The sequence below is a fragment of the Rhinatrema bivittatum genome, chromosome 2 (assembly GCF_901001135.1).
Source record: "Rhinatrema bivittatum chromosome 2, aRhiBiv1.1, whole genome shotgun sequence".
NCBI classification, from domain to species: Eukaryota; Metazoa; Chordata; class Amphibia; order Gymnophiona; family Rhinatrematidae; genus Rhinatrema; species Rhinatrema bivittatum.
In genome coordinates this window covers 70,201,864-70,222,559 of record NC_042616.1, presented here as the reverse complement: position 1 = coordinate 70,222,559, position 20,696 = coordinate 70,201,864, and the positions used below count along the sequence as shown (strand labels likewise).

At 41.6% G+C, this 20,696-nt stretch overlaps 1 protein-coding gene across 11 annotated transcripts in view; it reads left to right on the top strand.

Annotated features, from left to right (window-relative positions):
• The window catches only part of OBSCN (obscurin, cytoskeletal calmodulin and titin-interacting RhoGEF), a 745,212-nt gene that overhangs the window by 196,519 nt on the left and 527,997 nt on the right, over positions 1 to 20,696 (top strand). For 10 of the 11 annotated variants that reach the window (XM_029588301.1, XM_029588308.1, XM_029588309.1 and 7 more), the window contains exons 17-20: positions 2,773 to 3,048; positions 6,011 to 6,286; positions 7,673 to 7,948; positions 20,288 to 20,554. In XM_029588301.1, the coding sequence (XP_029444161.1) occupies positions 2,773 to 3,048; positions 6,011 to 6,286; positions 7,673 to 7,948; positions 20,288 to 20,554 (1,095 nt within the window). The remainder of the gene's footprint in view (positions 1 to 2,772; positions 3,049 to 6,010; positions 6,287 to 7,672; positions 7,949 to 20,287; positions 20,555 to 20,696) is intronic. The other variant, XM_029588307.1, reaches the window with a different exon arrangement.

Sequence of the window (20,696 nt, the reverse complement as noted above, 5' to 3'; positions counted from 1 at the left end):
AAATTGGTTTTCTCCCGAATTAAACGAATGCAATGAATTTGGGTCTCGGCGAAATGAATACTAAATAGCAACGAATTTTTTTCTTCTGCACATCCCTAGTCCCAACAGGAACAAAAATTGAATTTGACTAAAAAAAATGAAAACATAGGAAAGGTGGAAAAAGGGTAAAAAATCTTCCTTATCTCCCAATTGAGAAGATAGTCAATAATGAAAACAACTCAGAATTAAAAAACCCCTTTGAATCAGATCACTGACTGATCTATTCACTGGAGGTGAGATAGAGAGTAGCAAAATGTTCTCTACCCCTTAGTCTAACCTTACACAGGGACTCCCTAAATCCTCTGTGAAGGGGTACCAAGGCTCTCACAGGGAAGGTTTCCAAAATGGATCAAAAAGAGTAAACAAGCCAAAATAGGTCAGACAAAAAGGCTGACCCACAAGAGGGTAATTCAGAAGTCCACAACAGAAATCCACTGAAATCTAACTAAATCAACAAAAATCCAACTAAGAATCCACACTCTAAGATAGTGGCAGGATTTATATACCGTCTACAGCACACCATCTCCAGCACCCACATGGGGAGTCAAACCCAAACTTCTCTTCACTAAATCTCTCTGAAGTTCCTTCATTATTTAGTACGTTCCTTACATTAGAAAAAGTAAATAAAAGAAAAAAGAAACCAATATGGTTCTCCAAAAAGGTGGTTGAAAAATAAAAGCCAAAAAGATCAGCATTCAAAAAGTATAAAGAAACTCAAATAGAGGATACACACTGAAGAATATCTGGAGAAGATGAAAGAGATTAGGAAAGAAATCAGGATAGTAAAATCTCAACTGGAAAAGAGGATTACCAATGAGGTAAAGCGAGGTGACAAAACATTTTTCAGATGTATCAGAGAAAGGAGAAAAGCCAGAGGTGGTATTATAAGATTGAAAGGAGATACGGAGCAATGGGTGGTAAAAGATGAAAAAAATATCAAAAATATTAAACAAATACTTCAGCTCAGTGTTTGTTAAAGAAGATCTTGAAGATGGACCATTGTTGGTTGGCAAGAGTACTAATGAGGGTAGGGTAGAAACCACCCTATTTACAGAGAAGAGTGGATGCGACTAGCAAAATTGAAAGTGGACAAGGCAATGGGGCTGGCTGAGTTGCATCCCAAAATACTAAGGGAGTTCAGAGATATCCTGGCGGGTCCACAAGACTGGCTAAGAGAGGTTGTGGTCCTTGCTTCACAAAAGTGGTAGCGGAGAAGAGGCTGAAAACTATAGGCTGGTTAGCCTTACATCATGGTGGGAAAATTAATGGAGACTCTACTGAAGAAAAGGATAGTGAACTATATACAATCCAATGGGTTGCTGGATCTGAGGCAAAATGGTTTTACGAAAGGAAGGTCATGTTGAAAATATTTGATTGATTCTTTTGATTGGCTGACTAGAGAATTAGATCAAGGATGAGCAGTTGACATAATTTTCCTGAATTTCCACAAAGCTTTTGATATGGTCATGCTTAGCAGCCTCATGAACAAAATGAAAAGCCTGGGAGTAGGTCCCAAGGTTGTGGACTGGATTACAAACTAGTTGATGGATAAACAACTGCAAGTAGTGGTAAATGGAACCTACTCTGAGAAGAGTCATAAGTGGAGTGCCTTAGGATCAGTTCAGTTGTGGGGTCAGTTTTGTTCAATATCTTTGTGAGCGATATTGTGAAAAATTTAGAAGGAAAGGTGGATGACACTAAGATGTGCAATACAGTAGACAAACCTGAAGGAGTAGAGAGAGAATGAGAAGCGATATAAGAAAACTTGAGGAGAAGTTGAAGGTTTAGCAGCTGGGATTCAATGCCAAGAAGTACAGAGTCATGCATTTGAGGTGCACAAATCCAAAGATTTATATGATGGGGGTGGGGGGCAAAAGACTGAGCATGGACATGCTGTACATGGACAGGGAAAGAGACCTCAGGATGATTGTGTCTGACAGTCTGAAGGCAGCGAAGCAATATAGTAAGGTGGTGGTTAAGGCATGAGAGATGCTGGGCTGCATAGAGGCATAACCAGCAGAAGAAAGAAGATAGTGATGATGACCCTATACAGGTCTTTGGTGATGCCTCATGTGGAGTACTGTGTTCAGTTCTAGAGTCCGTATCTCAAAAGGGAAAGAGATAAAGCCATATGAGATGAAACTGAAGTACTTGAATATGTATAACTTGGAGGACGGGAAAGACAGGGGAGATATGATATGGACTTTTAAATATTTGAATGGTATTAATGATGCACAGGAATCAAATCTTTTGCAATGGAAATAAAGTTGTAGAATTAGGGGTCATGGTATAAAACGCCAAGGGGGAAGACTCAAGAAGAACATCAGGAAATATTTCTTCAGAGAAAGGGTGATAGATGCATGGAATGCCCTCCCAGAAGAGGTAGTGAGGAGAATAATAATAATGGAATTTAAAAGTGCGTGGAATAAACACAGGAGATCCCTAGTGATTAAAGGATGGAAGTGAAGAAAATGGGTAACTTGTGTTAACTGGGGTAACCTGCACAGAGTGGCAATTACTACCCTTAACAGAAGGCTTAGGGGTAACCTACACAGAGCAGCAGTTACAATTCTTAATAAACATACTTGCTGGATAGACTGGATGGATTATTTGGGTCTTTTTCTGCCAACATTTACTATGTTTCAATGTTATATTTCATTATCACATTGTTCAAAATAAATCCTAAACTCTCAAATGATAAAAAAAATTCTTAAATTGTATTTTTCTCCCAAGAGCCAGAACCCGTGTTTATAAACCAGGAGAAGGTGCGGAAGGAGGTGAAGGCCTTCATTACAGAGAGCATCACCCTGAGCTGCGAGGTGTCCCAGGAAAAGACTGAAGTGAAATGGTACAAGGATGGGAAGCAGATCACCTCCAGCAAGAGGCTGAAGGTGGAGTCTGAGGGAAAATCCCGCAGGCTGGTGGTGGAGCAGCTGGAGAAGAAAGATGCCGGGGAGTACACCTGTGAGGCTGGGGGCCAGAAAATGACTTTCAAGGTTGATGTCACTGGTGAGTGAGGTCTCTCTTCATTTTCACATAATAACTTTGAACTCAAGAGAAGTTGAAACTCAGCAGTATATTTCAGACTCCCAGTGTTTTGACATTATCTGTCTTTGTCCTTAGTAGTAAAGACATATTGTTAGGCATTATGAGGCCGATATTCAGCTGCTGAGTGGCTAGGTAACTTAGCCAGTTATAGCTATCCAGCTAACTTAAGGGAATACTCAGCAGAGCGACGTGCCACCGAATATCCCCAGTTGTCCTAAAGTTAGTTGGTTATGTCTAACTGGCTAACTTTAGGACAGCTCTATGGGCTAACTCTGCATCCCCCAGAAACGACTCCCACCTGCCCCTGGAATGCTTCAAACATATGCACCTAAATTATAGACGCACATCTCATTGTGCACCTAGAATGTAGGCACATACGGAAATGAACATTGCCGGCTAGCCATTTAGACGGATACATTTTCAGTTATCCGCCTAAATGGCTTCTGAATATCGGCCTCTATATTATTTCTAGGAATATTTGCTTTGTTCACATCATCAATGTATCCATCTGTTAGGATTATCCATTCACACTTATTCTTCTTAAACTTTCACTCATGTTCCTGCATTTGACAGACCTAGACTTCAGGTTTTGCATTACTTCATGGGCCATGTTAAAAAAAAGTTTCTCCATCTGTGGTTTAAAATATTCAAAAATAGGTGCCACAGCTGGAACACTCACCTCATCAATTTTCCTATGAATTTTTTTTTTAATCTTCTAGCTGTGCCTCTGAAACTTTGGGAAAAAGCATTTTTTCAACAATGTTACAAATTACCTTCTAATCATTAAGACAGATTGTCTCATGTAGCATGCATTGTTGTTTACGACATAATAGCCTGTATGAACCAATCTGATCCAATGAACCTAAAGAAACTTGTGACTCTTCTCTCATCATAGCTGCTCCAGGCATTCATTGGAAATGCAGGCATGTAGCTTAAGATATTTTGAAAATAATGAACTGATATTAATTTGATCAATCATACATGCTATACATTTATTTGAAAGTTTTTATTGATCCATGGTCATCAACAAACCTTTTCCATTGGAAACAATTTAGTAGAACTGGGGTTACAATTTGAAACTCCAGGGAGGAAGACTTAGAACCAATGTCAGGAAATATTTCTTCACTGAGAGGATGGTGGATGCCTGGAATACCCTTCCGGAGGAAGTGATGAAGACTAAAACTATGAAGGATTTCATAGGGGCATGGGATAAACACTATGTATCCCTAAAGCCTAGAGGATGGGAGTAAATAAAAAAGCTTAACCAGCACGAAGTGGCAGTTACTAGGGATGTGAATCGTGCTTCTGACGATTGAAAATATCATACGATATTTTCAAAGTTGTCAGAAATCGGGGGCTCCCCGAAACCGATAGGAAAACCCCACAAAATTGTTCGTGGGGTTCTCTTATCGTTTTGGGGGAGGGCGGGAAAAAAGGCACACCAAAGCAAACCCTAAACCCATCCCGACCCTTTAAAACTGATCCCTCAGCTTCCCCCACCCTCCCGAACCCTCCCAAAACCTTTTACAAGTATCTGGTGGTCTAGTGGGAGTCCCGGGAGCGATCTCCCGCTCTCGGGCCGTCGGCTGCCACTAATCAAAATGGTGCCGATGGCCCTTTGCCCTTACCATGTGACAGGGTATCCGTGCCATTGGCCGGCCCCTGTCACATGGTAGGAGTAATGGACAGCCGGCGCCATCTTTAAAAATGGTGCGGGCCATCCAGTGCTCCTACCATGTGATAGGGGCCGGCCAATGGCACAGATACCCTGTCACATGGTAAGGGCAAAGGGCCATCGGCGCCATTTTTATTAGTGGCAGCCAATGGCCCGAGAGCGGGAGATCGCTCCCGGGACTCCCACTGGACCACCAGGTACTTGTAAAAAGTTTTGGGGGGGGGGTTCAGGAGGGTGGGGGAAGCTGAGGGATCAGTTTTAAAGGATCGGGGTGGGTTTTTTGTTTATCGGCTCGGGTGCAGCTGATAAACAAAAACGCGATCGGGCCGCACGAAAAAAATTTAACTATGTGAATCGGAAACGGAATCAGAACCGATTCTGGTTCCGATTCACATCTCTAGCAGTTACTACCTTGGAAAGCTTGCTAGGCAGACTAGATGAGCCATTTTGGTCTTTTTTCATTACTATGTTACTATGAATTCATCTATAATACAGAGATGTTTTCTTTTAAACACCTGCCACTGAGCGTAGTCATGATGATAAATCACAGCAGGGTCCAGAGAGCCACTGAGGAAGGGAGAAGATGTTCCTATCACTAGCTATTGTAAAATAAACATGGTGGCATTCAGGGCTGGCTTTTGGGGTGTGCAACCTGTGTGACTGCACAGAGTGTCATGTGAGGGGTGACAAGCATCCTCTGTCCTTGTAAGGAGGAGTGCTCAATTTTGTGTTTGCATATGATTTCCAATTGACAGTATACTTTTTAGCATTTGAATATCTGCCATTTTCATTGTGCATCCATGACTTTATGCATGGCTGTTCCGTTGGGCGACAACTTCCCCTATCCCCTCCCTTCCCATCGTGATTCCCTCCCTCCGGCAAGAGGAGAGCAGCATTTCTTTCCTGTGGCTGCTTCCTCAGGTGACGGCTTCACTTTGAACTGTGCAAGGCTGGTGGATTCCATGAGAGAAAGAGGCAGCTGCAGGTAAGAAGAGCTGCCCTCTTCCTGCTGGCAGGAGGGGGGTGAGAGAGATTGTGCTGAGGAGATGGGAGACAGTGTTTTCCCTAAGGCCAACCCTTTTATACTATAATTTTATCATCAGATGTATTTTTATGTAATAGCACCCTACAACAACAGAAGTGCATTTCAGATGCAGCTGATTTGTCCTGAAGCTAGGAAAACATTTTTGCAACTCCCCCTCCCTCTAAAAATGGGGATTCATGTTCTAAACTGTGCTTTTCCCCAAGAGCCAGAACCCGTGTTTGCCAACCAGGAGAGGGTGCAGAAGGAGGTGAAGGCCTCTCTCACAGAGAGCATCACCCTGAGCTGTGAGGTGTCCCAGGAAAAGACTGAAGTGAAATGGTACAAGGACGGGAAGCAGATCACCTCCAGCAAGAGGCTGAAGGTGGAGTCTGAAGGCAAATCCCGCAGGCTGGTGGTGGAGCAGCTGGAGAAGAAAGACGCCGGGGAGTACACCTGTGAGGCTGGGGGGCAGAAGTTGTCTTTCCGCATTGCTGTTGTAGGCAAGTGCATTTTTTCAGTCTGTTGCAAACCATTGTCAATCTGAGTGGCTCCCAGGTTTTGCCATGGTTTTGATATGAGGCCATCATTTTTGTCCTAATATCCGGAGTATTAGGATTCAGTACACTACAGGGAGAGCTGTTCCCACAAGGTGCTTACTTTAAGGGAGTACTGTCCTACCTTGTATATCATTTCAGCCTGCATAACACTCAGCTTCCATACCCTTATGGTGATGCATATAGTAGCAGATATCAGCCTGAAATATATGAAAACAAATGAAGGAAGTCAACTGTGATAGCATTGACTCTGTGTTGACGTATTCCATCTTTTGGGATTGCAGTTTGGGATAAAATGATTCCTTTTTCAAGATCTGATTTAGGAAAGGAGAGTTGTCTAATGGTAGAAGCACCGACTCTATGTCAGAAGCCCTAGGACATGAGTCTGAGAGCCCCTTATTACTTTTCTTATCATTTCTAAAGCACTGCAAGGCGCACACAGCATGCAGGGAAATGTAGTCCTACCTTTTCTAGAGAAATTAGAACTTCAGCTCCATGCATGCAATGGGGCAAAACCAGGACTGGATGAGCCTGTTTGGGTTGATCCAGGTAAGATGGAGGCCCTAATTGCAACTCCATAGATGCAATGGATCCATACAAGGACTGGAAGAGGCGGCAACCCTTGCAAGTTTCAGAAAGACATCCTGTCCTTCATTTGTAGAAAGATCTGGGAAAGTCCAAGAAAACAAAGAGGTAGGCGATCTATGATAGCCGTCAGGTAAACACAAAAGAATAGATGCCTGGATCTTTTCCAATATTTTATTGATGCAGAGACGTATCCGTAAAAATGCCCGACTCAGGCCGAGTTTCGCAGCTTTACAACCGCTGCCTCAGGGGTTATCAATCAATAATCAATCATACAAAATAAATACACTTATATCATAAAATCTCAAAAAACGTAATATCATTAAGATCTTACAAATATTAAAAAGAATTTTTTTATAAGACAATAAAAACCCTTTTTAAACATCATTAAGATCTAAAATAAACAAATCATAATATCAAAATTAAAAATGGTGACATCAATGATTGATTGAACTAATGAAATAAAAATGGTGACATCAATGATTGATTGAACTAATGAAATAAAAAACATACCTCTCAATTTAAAAATATTTACTAATTCATTAAAAGAAAATTGTCTTAACATAAGAAAAAATTTTCTCTTAAAAATTGAAAAAATAATTTACCTCCTCTATTCCAGTCAGTGATGTTGTATCTTCCAATAAACAATAATTATATGTCAGCAATACAAGAGCAACTGGAAAAAATGTAAAGACAACTAGAAAGAGTGCCAACCATTGTTAAACCAGGTCTTTCTTTTATTGGTAGAACCAGAAGCCAAATTCCAAAAGAAGCCTCTCCAGAAAGAGCCAATTATTGTTCAGGAGCATGAGGACATTATCTTGGCGACTGCAGTCATGCCAGAAAATGCTGTGGTCTGTTGGTTTAAAGATGGCTTTGAGTTGGCAGGAAGCAAGAAGTACGAGATTAAGAGTGAAGGTTCCTCCAGGACGCTGGTTGTGAAAGTGGCCGAGTCTAAAGACAGCGCCGTGTATACGTGCAAGACAGGCAGTGACAAGCAAGACTTCAAAGTGCATGTGAAAGGTGAGAGAAAGTGAAAACCACAGTGTTCTGGGTAAGACCGATTTAAGGAAGTATTTCTGATGTCGGATTTCATTAAACAAATAAGGAAAACTTTCATTGTTTTTCATATTTGTTGGAACCTTGTTATACTGACTGTTACTACTATTATTACTACTTCTTATCACTTTTATAGCACTACTCGACATAAGCAGCTGTTAAAATATACTAAAATAACAGAGAGGTCGATATTATTTATTTATTTTATTTATTTTATTTAATTTCTTTTCCTATACCGATGCTCAAGACTAGGTCTTATCGTACCGGTTTACAATGTAACTGAGGGGAAACCAATTAACATCAAGATAGAAAGTAAAGTTACATTAAACAGGGAGCATAAAACCTGGGCAATGGAAGACAGTGCAGAGTTTAAACTAAGAAACAATTAGAGAGAGATAAATATATAAATCAACAAAAACTGTAAGATACAAAACATAGGTTTGTCCTAGGCAGTTATTAGCCTGGTATGTCCAGAGGGAGAAGGAAAGGGTGAGGTTGGGTGGGGGGAAGGGATAGGGGAGGGGTGGGGGAGTGAGAGTCAGTGATGGTTGAGGTGATATTCAAAGGATCTCGAGTGGGTAACTTTCAAGTTACTCAGCCAAACTAAGAGGTTTTAAAATCCTGCCCCTATGCTCAGATACATTTTATCTGAATAAGTTATTACCCAGGTAAAATTTATCCAGATAAAGGCGTGGGTGCGGCATTCTGGAGGCATTTCTGGGCCGGTTGAAGTTATCTGGCTAACTTAGCTAGATAACTCAAATATTCAAATATATTCTGGTAACCTTTAGTTGTACCAGAGAACTTTATCTGGATAACTTGAATTGTATCCAAGTATATTCCGCAGAACGCATAAGCAGCTACATTCCACTGAATATATGAGTAAAGTTATCCAGGTGACTTTACCCGGATAACGTACTCGCTGCCCACACTACTGAAAATGGATCTCCTTGTTTCCAAATCTAACCTATTCCGAGGTTCACATTAAGAGTAAAATTTATCTCCTCTTAATTAGAATCTCCCTATAAAGTAGCAGTAGTATTATATTCAACGGGGACGATGCTGCCTCTTCCTAGAAAGCTTTCCTGATAAAGTTGATCTCTCTTCTGGAACAGTAGCTTGAAAGGAACATTGCCAGGTTTGGATAGAGAGTGAAAAATCTATAAAAGATAAACTTTTGTCATCCCAGTGCTGTCTGTCATCATCTATTTTGTTATGCTTTTGCAGTTTTTTTTTTTAGCCTTCAGACTGTTGGCTTTTTCAAAAAAGTATCGAATGAAAATGTCAAAGTTTATAGGCCATGTTATTCTGCCCTGTAATGACAACATTTATATACAAGACTTAGAAAGTTCTAGCAGGTGCTCGGAATTATACTGGGCAGGGTTCAGCCCATCTGCAAATTCTCCCAGCTGCTTCGATGGTCGACTCCGGCAGACACTACAACCCATCTCGGGCCTGCGCCTTTTCCACCCCATGCTCCTCGAGCAGCTGCCTATGTGCTGGAAAGGTTGCAGGCTTCTCTTTATTTCCTATGGCTCCACTCCATTTTCTCATGCTGATGCTAGTCCTCCCCAGTGTTATTCCCTGCTGCAAACCACTACTAACACCAAATCCATCTTCCCCATTCCATACATTCTTTACCTGTCATGCTGTTATCTGCACTGTCCGCTGCTCTTGAACGCCAACGTTTTCGTCCTCTCATCCAGTCATCTCCTCTCTCCCTGACAGCATCTCATCCTTGTCACAGTCGTCATGTCTCTACCTCTCTTCTATGTATTTTCCTGCTTCTTCTCCTACTCTCAGCTGGTGGTATCAATCCCAGTCCCAGACCTTCAAGGCAATTTTCTCCCCGTCTGTGCCAATCTTATCACTATTCCCCTTCTCTTTCCCTTCTCTCTCCCTTTTTTTTCTCTTTCTTGTGCTTCCTATGGAATGCCCACTCTGTTTCCAAGAAGCTTGCCTATATTCATGACCTCCCTATCTCTTATTCTCTTCATCTCCTTGTCTTGACTAAGACCTGCTTCCTGTGAGGACCCTGCTTCAGCTGTTGCTCTCTGTCATGGGGTTACCTTTTCTCCCATACATCTCACACAGTAGGCTGTGGTAATGATATTGAGCTGCGGCTCTCCCCCTTCTTGCACTTCAGTTCCAATCTTTTCCCTCCTTTGAGGCCCCCTCTATCTGCCTATTTACCCCACTACCTCTGGATAGCTGCCATTTATTGATCCCTGATAAATCTCCCTCCTCCTTTCTCACCAACTTTGATTCCTGGCTTTCCTTCTTCCTTGACCCATCTTCCCCTTTCCTTATTCTTGGAAACTTTAGCCACCATCTTGATGATCCCTCTGATTCTTATGCCTCAAAACTACTTTCCTTGAACTGCTCATTCGATCTCCAACTCTGCTCTACTGCCCCTACTCACAAGCATGGCCACTGCCTTGACCTAGTCCTTTCCTCCAACTGCTGTCTCTCAAGACTTCTCCACCTCAGTTCTTCCTATCCAGACCATCATCTGATAACTTTCACACTAAACCACCTTCCCCCACAGCCTCATCCAGTCACCACCTACACCTTCAGGAATCTCCAAGCTATAGACCCTTGTATCCTTTCCACTATTGTTTCATCTTTCCTTTCCTCTACTATATTGTCTGCTTTAGATACTTTTTCTCCTCTCCTTATCCATCCTGTAAGGTGCATGAAACCCCAGCCTTGGCGCATCCCTAGAATTTGCTTCCTACATGTGCTCTGCTGAATGTCTATGGCTAAAATCCAATGCCCATGCCAAATTCATACATTTTATATTCACGCTGACCTCCTTCCAATCTGCTATTGCACCCGCCTATCAAGACTGCTATGTCCATCTGACAAACTATCTTGTATTCAGCCCTCTCTGCCTCTTTGCTACACTCATTTCCCTTCTCAAACTTCCTTCCCATCCCTCCTCCAGTTCATTTTCTGCTTAGACTATAATTGACTACTTCCTTGACAAGATTCACAAAATTAGTTTTGAGTTCTCATCCAGGTCAACTCCATCTCCCTCTCCCCCCCACTTCTTTCCTCTACCTTTCTCCCCCACTTCTTTCTTCTATCCTTCCCTGTCTTCTACCACTCTCTCCTCCTTTTCTGAAGTCACAGTGGAGGAAACTGCCCATCTTCTCTTCTCCTCCAAACTCACTATTTATTCCTTTGAACCCATTTCTACCAGGTTGCTCAGCTCTATTTCTACTGCAGTTATCCCTTCCATCTGTCACATCCTCAGTCCTATCACTTTCCATTACCATTGTTCCTGCTGCCTTCAAGCATGCTATGGATCACACCATTCTGTAAAACAAAGCCCTCTATGGATCTTACCTGCCCTGCCAAGCACCGTCCTATCTCCACTGTTGCCTTTTGCTTCCAAACTACTTGAACATGCTGGTCATTGCCAAATTTATTGGCTTTTTTTTTTCATCTCAAGGCATTGTTGATCACCTCCAGTTTGGTTTCCGCCCTGTACATTCCATAGAAACACCCCTTGCCAAAGTCTCTAATAAGCTGTCTATGGCTAAAACCAAAGGTGTTTACTCAGTCCTTATCTTCTTTCTGACCTGTCTGCTGCTTTATTCCTTGATACCAGTCACACTGACTCTTTTCCCCCACACAAGACCATTTCCCTGACAATACCTGCTCCTAATCAATCTCCCTCCTTCTCCTTTTCACAGCATTGCCTTTAACTCGTTGATGTTCTGTATTTATCCTCTTCTTGCAGTCGTTGTTTAGTTATTAAGTTTTATCCTGTTATGCCTCCCAATCCAAGAATTTACGTTTTATTCCTGCTACCATGCATTATTTTTTTCTTACGTGTTTTATGTAAAGCCTGTTGCTGCGTTATGTTTTATTGTAAACCGAGGTGATGTTCCAAACGTGCCTCGGTATATAATACCCCTTAAATAAGTAAATAAATAAAATGTACTTGATATCATTATGTAGGGAGAGGAATAAGGGTTTCTACCCCTACCTCCCTTTTACTTGAATCTCCTTATTTTACCAACGATCCTCCTATCCGTTTTCTTAGAATAGTGCTTTATTCTATATTTACATTTAGGCTTAACGACTAAACAGGAAAAACACAATTAGATTATTACTGCTTATCTTACATCCAGCTGTCTGACCTCAGATTCAATATTGCCATTCACTGTATTCCAGATATACTTTTCCCCTGTAGCTATACTGTGATTTCTTCAGGACAGTATTTATTTATTTATTTAACATTTTTATATACCGAAATTCATGTAGCAAAGTTACATATCATTTCGGTTTACATTATAACAATTAACAGGCATATAAGAAAGAGGTTACAAGTATGATATTCTAATCTGGAAACTCAGTCTGGAAACTCCATTATATACTAATGGAGAAGAGTTATGAGTTCCAACCCCCTCTTTATTTATTTATTTTCTTTTTATTACACTTTCAAATAATTACAAAGCATTATAATCTTTGTACAGAAATTTTTAGTAATTTTCCATAACATGATATAACAACATCATCACACCAAATATCTTAAAAAGAAAAAAAATTTTCAAATTAGTCCACTAATAACTCTAAGGGCGGAGTAAGAAATTATAGGAAGCCCCTTTTAAACACTCAAAAAGAAAATAGCAGGAAAATGCTAAGTTATAGGACTAACTAAAGGTGATGAAACATTCACAACGCTTTGCTGGGAATTAAGCCACGACTTTCCGGAATCAGGAAAATGTAAGTATTGCTGTTAAACTTAATAATACATCTGCACGGGTATCTTAGTTGGTAATTAGCTCCCAATGCTCTCGTTTCCTGTCTAAGTGCCAAGAAACCATTCCTGTGCTCCTGCGTGGCTTTTGCCAGATCAGGAAAGATCTGAACAAATTGGCCCATAACAAATGGGCCCCGATATTCTGAAAGTATTTCCTCATTATTAACCCCACATCATTTTCATAAATAAAAGAAATTAACAGTGTGGCTCTCTCCACAATCTCAGTAGTTGAAGATTCTAAAAAGTCTGTTAAGTTCCCAATATCTAGTTGATTGTTTCTGCTATCCCTAGAGTGAGAACAAGGCAAAAAATACATCTTATTTAAGGCTAGTATGTCTTTAGAGGAAATATGTAAAATCTCACTCATACATTTCTTGAGAGTGACCCTCAGTAACTCTCTCATAATCTTAGGGAAGTTTAGCAGCATTAAATTAAGTCTCCTGAAACGATTTTCCAACAGCTCAGTTTTTTCTGTTAAAAATGATGCAGTCTTGAGTCACAATAGACTGTTCTTTATGAATATCTTTAAGCTGATTCTCAATAAATTGTAGCTTATTTCCATGTTCATTCAGTTTGCTGTTGTGGTCTTGAGTCACAATGTCCAGTCTAGTGGAGATTTGAGTAATCTGTGCCATGCAGGTCTGTAGGGCTACATTCTGTTGGGCCATTAATTCCCAGATTGTGTCCAGTGTGACCACATGTGATTTGGACAGCATCACAATATCTAGATGGCTCTCTTGATCTGAAGGCAACAGATCTATATTTATATTTGTAATAGGAACCGTCTTACCGCCATTGCGTAGTTCAGTTCCCAAACTTCCCGCCGTACTTCAAAATGGTTCGCCTCCAAGCCCTGGTGTTTCAACTTCCGCTTCCATGCTCACTGTTGCTCCCTCCATGGTCCCCTCCGAGGTCTGTGTTCCCGGGGCCCAATGCAGTTTCTGGTGGTAAGGAAGACAAGATTGCCTGGGGGCTCCTTAGCACTGGAGGGCTGAATGAGAGTTCCCCAGATGAGATGGTGGCCTCCTTTCCAGTCTGTTCAGCGGGGATCAGCTTCTCCTGTTTCAGGTAAAGTTGCACACTCTCGAAGATCGAACGCTGTCCCACTGGCAGTGAGGGTGTTGAGGGAAAAACCCTCACTTTGCCTTTACTTTTTGGGGGCATAGTCCACTTTCAACAAAGTATTTCAGAGAAGAAACAGCGGGAGCTCTTAAGACACGCTGCTAGCAGGCGGCCATCTTGAAACTCCGCCCCCCTCTTTTTATGTTTGTATCTACTATTTACTTGTTTGTTTCTTAGAAAAATTACCAAATCATTTATCTGAAGAAAATCTTTTTTATTTCTAAGTTACACAAGACTAAGCTTAACACTTCATCAGGAAACACAGACATAATAAAATCAATAAACATCCAGTACTTATCAGATTACAATTAATTAATGCCAGCCTCACATCTCTAGCAGTGACTTGCATATAGAATGCTAATGAGCTCTAACTTCCTGCCCCACAGACTAGGGAATAAAAGTTAAAATTCTTACCACAAGGGACCTGCAGCTGAATCCTCTCTCTGGATCTTCAGCGGGATGGTTTCTCTGTGGCTGGGACCCCAGAGTCTGAGGCGGCAGGGTCTATTCCGCAGACCAGGATGACCTGAGCTGAGAAGGGTTTCACCTTTTCACTTTCTAATCACAAGGTGTGCTCAGCAGCTGCACTCAGGGACACCTGGGAGTAGATTGGTCTTTTCTCTCTGCAGTGGGTGTGGGGAGCTCAGCCAGGGTGGAGGCAACAGCACTCGGATGGACTGCCTTTTCTTTTAATGATCAGATGATGACTGCGGCCGTGAGTGCTGACAGCCTGCTCCTTTTTAAGGGCTCACCTATGCATAATTCAGAAGCTTCATGCATAGTCAGGTAAATTCACACTTAAGGCTTTCAATTAGTAGATTTTCCCGCTCTTTTGCCAGTACTTTGTTTGCTGGCACAGTTCAGCAAGTTGTCAGTGTAACAAATGACAGTTGTCCAGGTTTGACAAGGCTCTGATAAACTCTGATCCCAGATAAGGACTTAGGACCATACAGAGGCCCCAATGTTTTTCAGTACTGATTCACACAGTACCAGATGGTTCTAGTGTTGCTTGTGGTCTCTTTTAGGGGCCACTTAGGCTTGAAAGGGCTAGTAAATCCATTGGGGTAGATCTTTAAAAAATACGCGATCGCGTACTTTTGTTCGTGCACCAGGCGCGAACAAAAGTACGCTGGATTTTATAAGATACGCGCGTAGCCGCGCGTATCTTATAAAATCTGGGGTCGGCGCGCGCAAGGGGGTGCACATTTGTGCAACCTGCGCGTGCCGAGCCCAGCGCGCGCTGCCTGTTCCCTCCGAGGCCGCTCCGATTTTGGAGCGGCCTCGGAGGGAACTTTCCTTCGCCCTCCCCCCACCTTCCCCTCCCTTCCCCTACCTAACCCACCCCCCCCGGCCCTATCTAAACCCCCCCTAACTTTGCGCGCACCGGCCGGCAGCCCCGCTCTGTCCTCCGATCCCGGGGGTTGGTCCGGAGGCCTCGACCACGCCCCCGGCCGGCGCCACGCCCCCGGGCCCGCCCCCGAAATGCCGCGGCCCGCCCCCGAAACGCCGCGTCATTTCGGGAACGCCCCCGGACACGTCCTCTCCCGCCCCTTTTCGAAAGCCCCGGGACTTACGCGCGTCCCGGGGTTTTACGCGCGCCAGTGGCCTATGCAAAATAGGCGCGCCGGTGCGCAGGGCTTTTAAAATCCGCCCCATTGGGCTTAGTCACATACACAACACTGAAGAATCTTTTTTTTTTCTTTGCATTTAGCTGTACATGGCCCCTCTGACGTGGGCTATCTTAGCTGCCTGACCTTGTTAGCAAGAATTGGGATATTTCCTACAACTATTGATTTCTCTTTAAACACGAAGCATCCCATTAAATCCATCATTCAGTCCTCATATGCTAAATTAAGGATATTGCGGCACATCAAACCGTTCGTTAAACTTCCTGATTTTCACACAGTTTTACAGTCACTAATCCTTACTGGTATTGACTATAGTAATTCCCTTTATGCTGGTCGCCTCCAAAACATAACAAGATCTCTTTAGCTTGTCCAAAATTCCGCAGCCCGCTTACTCAGAAACACTAAATGCTATGACCATATCTCCCCAGCTTTGTATTCTCTTCATTGGCTCCCTGTGCAATGGAGAATAACATATAAGATGGCAACCATTGTTCACAATCTCCTTTATAATATCATCAGGCCTTGGCTCTGTTCTATTCTGCATCTTTACACTCCAACACGAAATCTCAGATCAGCAAATCAATTTCTCCCCGCCGTCCCCTTTGCTAAGCAGGCTAGATTATCCATTACAAGAGAAACATCCTTCTCTATTGCTTGTCCCAGTGCCTGGAACTCATTGACTCTTGATATTAGAGCTATAACCAATGCTATGGAGTTCAAGAACACAGTAAAAACCTTTCTGTTTAGGCAGGCCTTTCAAGATCTTGATTCTATTACTTTGTCCTCTCAATACTAAATTGTTAGCTTCTTATTTGAGCAGTATTTAGTTATCTTGTTTGTCTAGTTTGTTTTTATTGATCCATTTGTTTTATTATGTATGTTTCCTTTCTAACCCACCCTGAACTTTGGAGGGCGTGGACAAGCAATGCTTTAAAATAAATAAATAAATAACTTGGATTTCGGAACTCTGTCCTATCTTGTTTCTTTTCTTACCTTTCCCATAGTACTTTTAATATTTCCTCTGATGGATCCTCTTGTACTGCCATCCCACTATCAATTAGCTTACCTTTGGGTTCTGTCCTGGGCTCTCTCTGTATACTATTTCCCTTGGTGCTCTGAGTTCCTCATATAACTTTCAATACCATCTTTGGGCTGATGATTCCCAGAAATTTCATCAGGAATCCAGTCCCAGACCTCAACCTGCTTGTCTGTCATTGCTGTCTGTATGTCCTACTGCCACCTTAAACTCAACATGGTTGCGTTGAAATCTGCATTTTTTGCTGAGGCATTTTATTGATGTATTTATTTTTATGTACTTTTATTGTTGAAAATGTTATGAATGTTTAAAGATTTGTAATCCACCCTGAATACAAGCTAGAAGTGTAAGGCTATAAAAAAAAAAAAAAAAAAAGCAAAATAAATAAATAAATAAATAAACGATCAAGACAGAGCTCCTTATCTTTCCCTCCAAGCCCTCTTTCCTTCTTCCTTCTTCCTCCTTTCTCTTTTTCACCTCTCCTTCGTCAGGGGTCACCTTTGGCAGCTTCAGGTGTGATGAGTGAGCCACTTACAGCCTGGGAACAAATTAAACTAGAGTTCATACCATTTGGGGACCAGCAAAAGCAGGAGGCCCAAGGGGAGCCGTACATACAAAAACAACTATCCACAATCAGATGGTGTTCCAAACAGAGAAAAGAATTTATTTTAGGGATCAAAGTCTAGAAAGTTAGGAAAAAATTGAGAAATACAGTCTGGCATTTAGTATGAAAGGCACCTTCTCAGTTAAATCACCAACATCTTCATAGATGTTACTCACAGTTTAGTGCCAATTACTGCAGCAGAAAGTCCTATAGATATTTTTCTCTCTCAAGCTTCCCGCCAAGGTCTCACTCTTTTCTGAGACCCACTGAAGAACACAGTCAGAAAACCTTTGCTTCTTACAACACATCTCCAACTGTGGGTTTCCCCAGACAGAACCAGTGTCCATGTACACTTGGGGTCCTTATTCTTCTTGGTGGCCTGCAGCCATATTGGAGGGAGCACCCGTCCATCCCCTATCTGGTCCTGAAGGCCTCAAGGGCTAGCTACAGCCTCAGAAATCATCTCACAACTCCTCCCAGTATTTTTGGAGACTAAATACACTGTTGAATCTTTATGGGTGGAAATTCCTAGTGTGATGGGTAAGAGTATCAAAGTGGGGTTATGCTTCCATCCACCTGGACAAACGAACAGACAAATGATGAAATGCTAACAGAAATTAGGGAAGCTAACAAATTTGGTAACACAGTAATAGTGTGAGATTTCAATTACCCCAATATTGACTGGGTAAATTTAACATCAGGACATACTAAGGAGGTAAATTATCTAGATGAACTAAATTACTACTTCATGGAGCAGTTGGTCAGGGAACTGACATGAAGGGGAGCCATTTTAGACCTTATTCTTAGTAGAACATAGGATTTGGTGCAAGAAGTAATAGTGGTGGGGCCGCTCAGTAACAGTGATCATAATGTGATCAGATTTGACTTAATGACTGGAGGGAGGATAGCTCTAAGCATTAAACTTTCTAAAAGGAGACTTTGATAAAATGGGGAAAATAGTTAGAAAAATACTGAAAGATGCAGCTACAAAGGTTAAGAGTTTACATCAGATGTGGAAGCCCAGACCAAATGCATTCCACTCATTTAAAAAAGGTGAAAGCAAGGAAAAATAACTGCTGGCATGGTTAAAAGGCGAGGTGACAGAGACTCCTTTAGCCAAAAAAAGGTCTTTCAAAAATTGTAAAAAGGATCCATCTGAAGAAATTAGGAAAATGCATAAACATTGGCAGGTTAGATATAAAACATTAATAAGGCAAACCAAGAGATAATTTGAAAAGAAGCTGTCCATGGAGGCAAAAATTCACAATAAAAACTTTATAAAATATAAGCTTTTAAAAATATATATGAAGCAGGAAGCATGTGAGGGAGTTGATTGGACTGTTAGATGATCAAGGGGCACTTAGGGAGGGTAAAGCCATTGTGGAAAGACTAAATTAATTATTTGCTTCGTTATTTACGGAAGAGGAAGTTGAGGAGATACCCGTGCCAGAAACAGTATTCAATGGTGATGAATCAGAAGAACTGAAACAAATCATGGTAAACTTGGAAGACGTAATAGAGCAGATTGACAAACTAAAGACTGGCAAATCACCCGGACCAGACAGTATACAACCCAGAATTCTGAAAGAATTAAAAAATGGAATTGCAGATCTATTACTAGTAATTTGTAACCTATCATTAAAATCATCCATTGTACCTGAAGATTTTGGGTGACCAATGTAACTCCAGTCTTTAAATATGGGTTGTAGAGGTGATCCAGGAAACTATAGACTGGCAAGTCTGTCTTCTGTGCTGGGAAAAATTGTGGAAAATATTCTATTCTATTTTATTTCTGTTATGCTTTTTCAGGCATTTCAAAGTGGATTAGATTCAGTTACTATAGGTATTTTTAAAGAACAAAATTACAAAGCATATATTTATTTATTTATTTATCTGATTTTTATATCCACCTCTCAGCACTTCAAAGTGGATTTCATTCAGGTACTATAGGTATTTCCCTAGAAAGTCGTGGTTTGATGGCACACAGTCAGCATGGATTTGCAGAAGGGAAACTTGCCTTATCGATTTACCACATTTTTGTTGGAGGGGTTATAAGAATGTGAGCCGGTGGATATAGTGTATTTGGATTTTCAGAAGGTGTTTGACAAAGTGCCCCTTGAGAGAGTTATGAGAAAAACAAAATGTCATGGGATAGGAGGCAATGTCCTTTTGTGAACTGCAAACTGGTTACAAGGTAGGAAACAGACAGTAGTACTAAATGGCCAGTTTTCTCAGTGGAGAAAGATAAATAGTGAATAAAGGCTAAATGACAAGCAAGATGATCAAATTTGCAGATAACACAAAAGTATTTCTAGTTGTTAAATCACATGTGGATTGTGAGAAATTGTAGGATGATCTTGTGAGAGTGGAAGACTGGGAGTCAAGGACAATACTTTAAAATCCTTGGCTCAGAGTATGGCAGCAGTCAGAAAAGCAAACAGAATGCTAAGACATTAGGAAAGGCATGAAAAATAAAATATCTCTGTATCGCTCCATGATGAGACCGCACCTAGAGTATTGTGTACAGTTCTGATCACCATATCTCAAAAAAGGTATAGTTGAACTGGAAAAGGTGCAGAGATAGGTGACCAAAATGATAAAGGGGATGGAACTGTTCCCCTATGCAAAAAGGCTAAAGAGGTTAGGGATGTTCAGCTTGCAGAAGGTACAACTGAGGAGGGATATGATAGAGGTCCATAAAATCATGAGCGGAATAGAACGAGTAAATGTGAGTCAGTTATTTACTCTTTCAAAAAAATACAGCAACTAGGGGACACTCCATGAAGTTAGCAAGTAGCACATTTAAAACAAATAGGAGAAAACTCTTTTTCCCTCAGTGCTCCATTAAGCTCTGCAATTCATTGCCCAAGGATATGATTAAGGTAATTAGTTTAGCTGGATTTAGAAAAGATTTGGACAAGTTCCTGGAGAAATCCATAAACTGTTATTGATCAAGTGGACTTGGGGAAAGTCATTACTTATTGCTGAGTATTAGAAATATGGGATCTATTTACTGTTTGGGATTCTGCCAGGTACTTGTGACCTGGATTGGCCACTGTTGAAGACAGGATTCTGGGCTTGAAGGACCCTTGGTCTGACCCAGTATGGCAATTCATATGTTCTTATGAATTCTTTGCAGAAGTGCCTGTGAAGTTCACTAAGAAGCTCGAGCCGATGAGCGTTGAGATAGGGTCGACCCTATCGGTGACTTGTGAGCTCAGTCAGAGCAAGGGTGATGTCCTCTGGCGCAGGAATGGAATTGAGATCAAGCCCGGAAAACACTTTCAGATGCGGACTGATGGAGTCCTGCGCATCCTGACCATTTCTAATGTGAGGGCAGAGGATGAAGGAGAGTACTCCTGCGAGTCCAGGGATGATAAGACCGTCACTCAGATCACCACCAAAGGTACGTGTACTGACCATGTGTGCAGGGAAACAAATCAATTGCTTGACACCACCAAAAAAGTCCAGTTCCTGAGCAACATGTACTTCTGCTTTTTAAATAGCCCTTCCATCAGCATTCAAGAAAGTTTTGTTTTTATCAATAC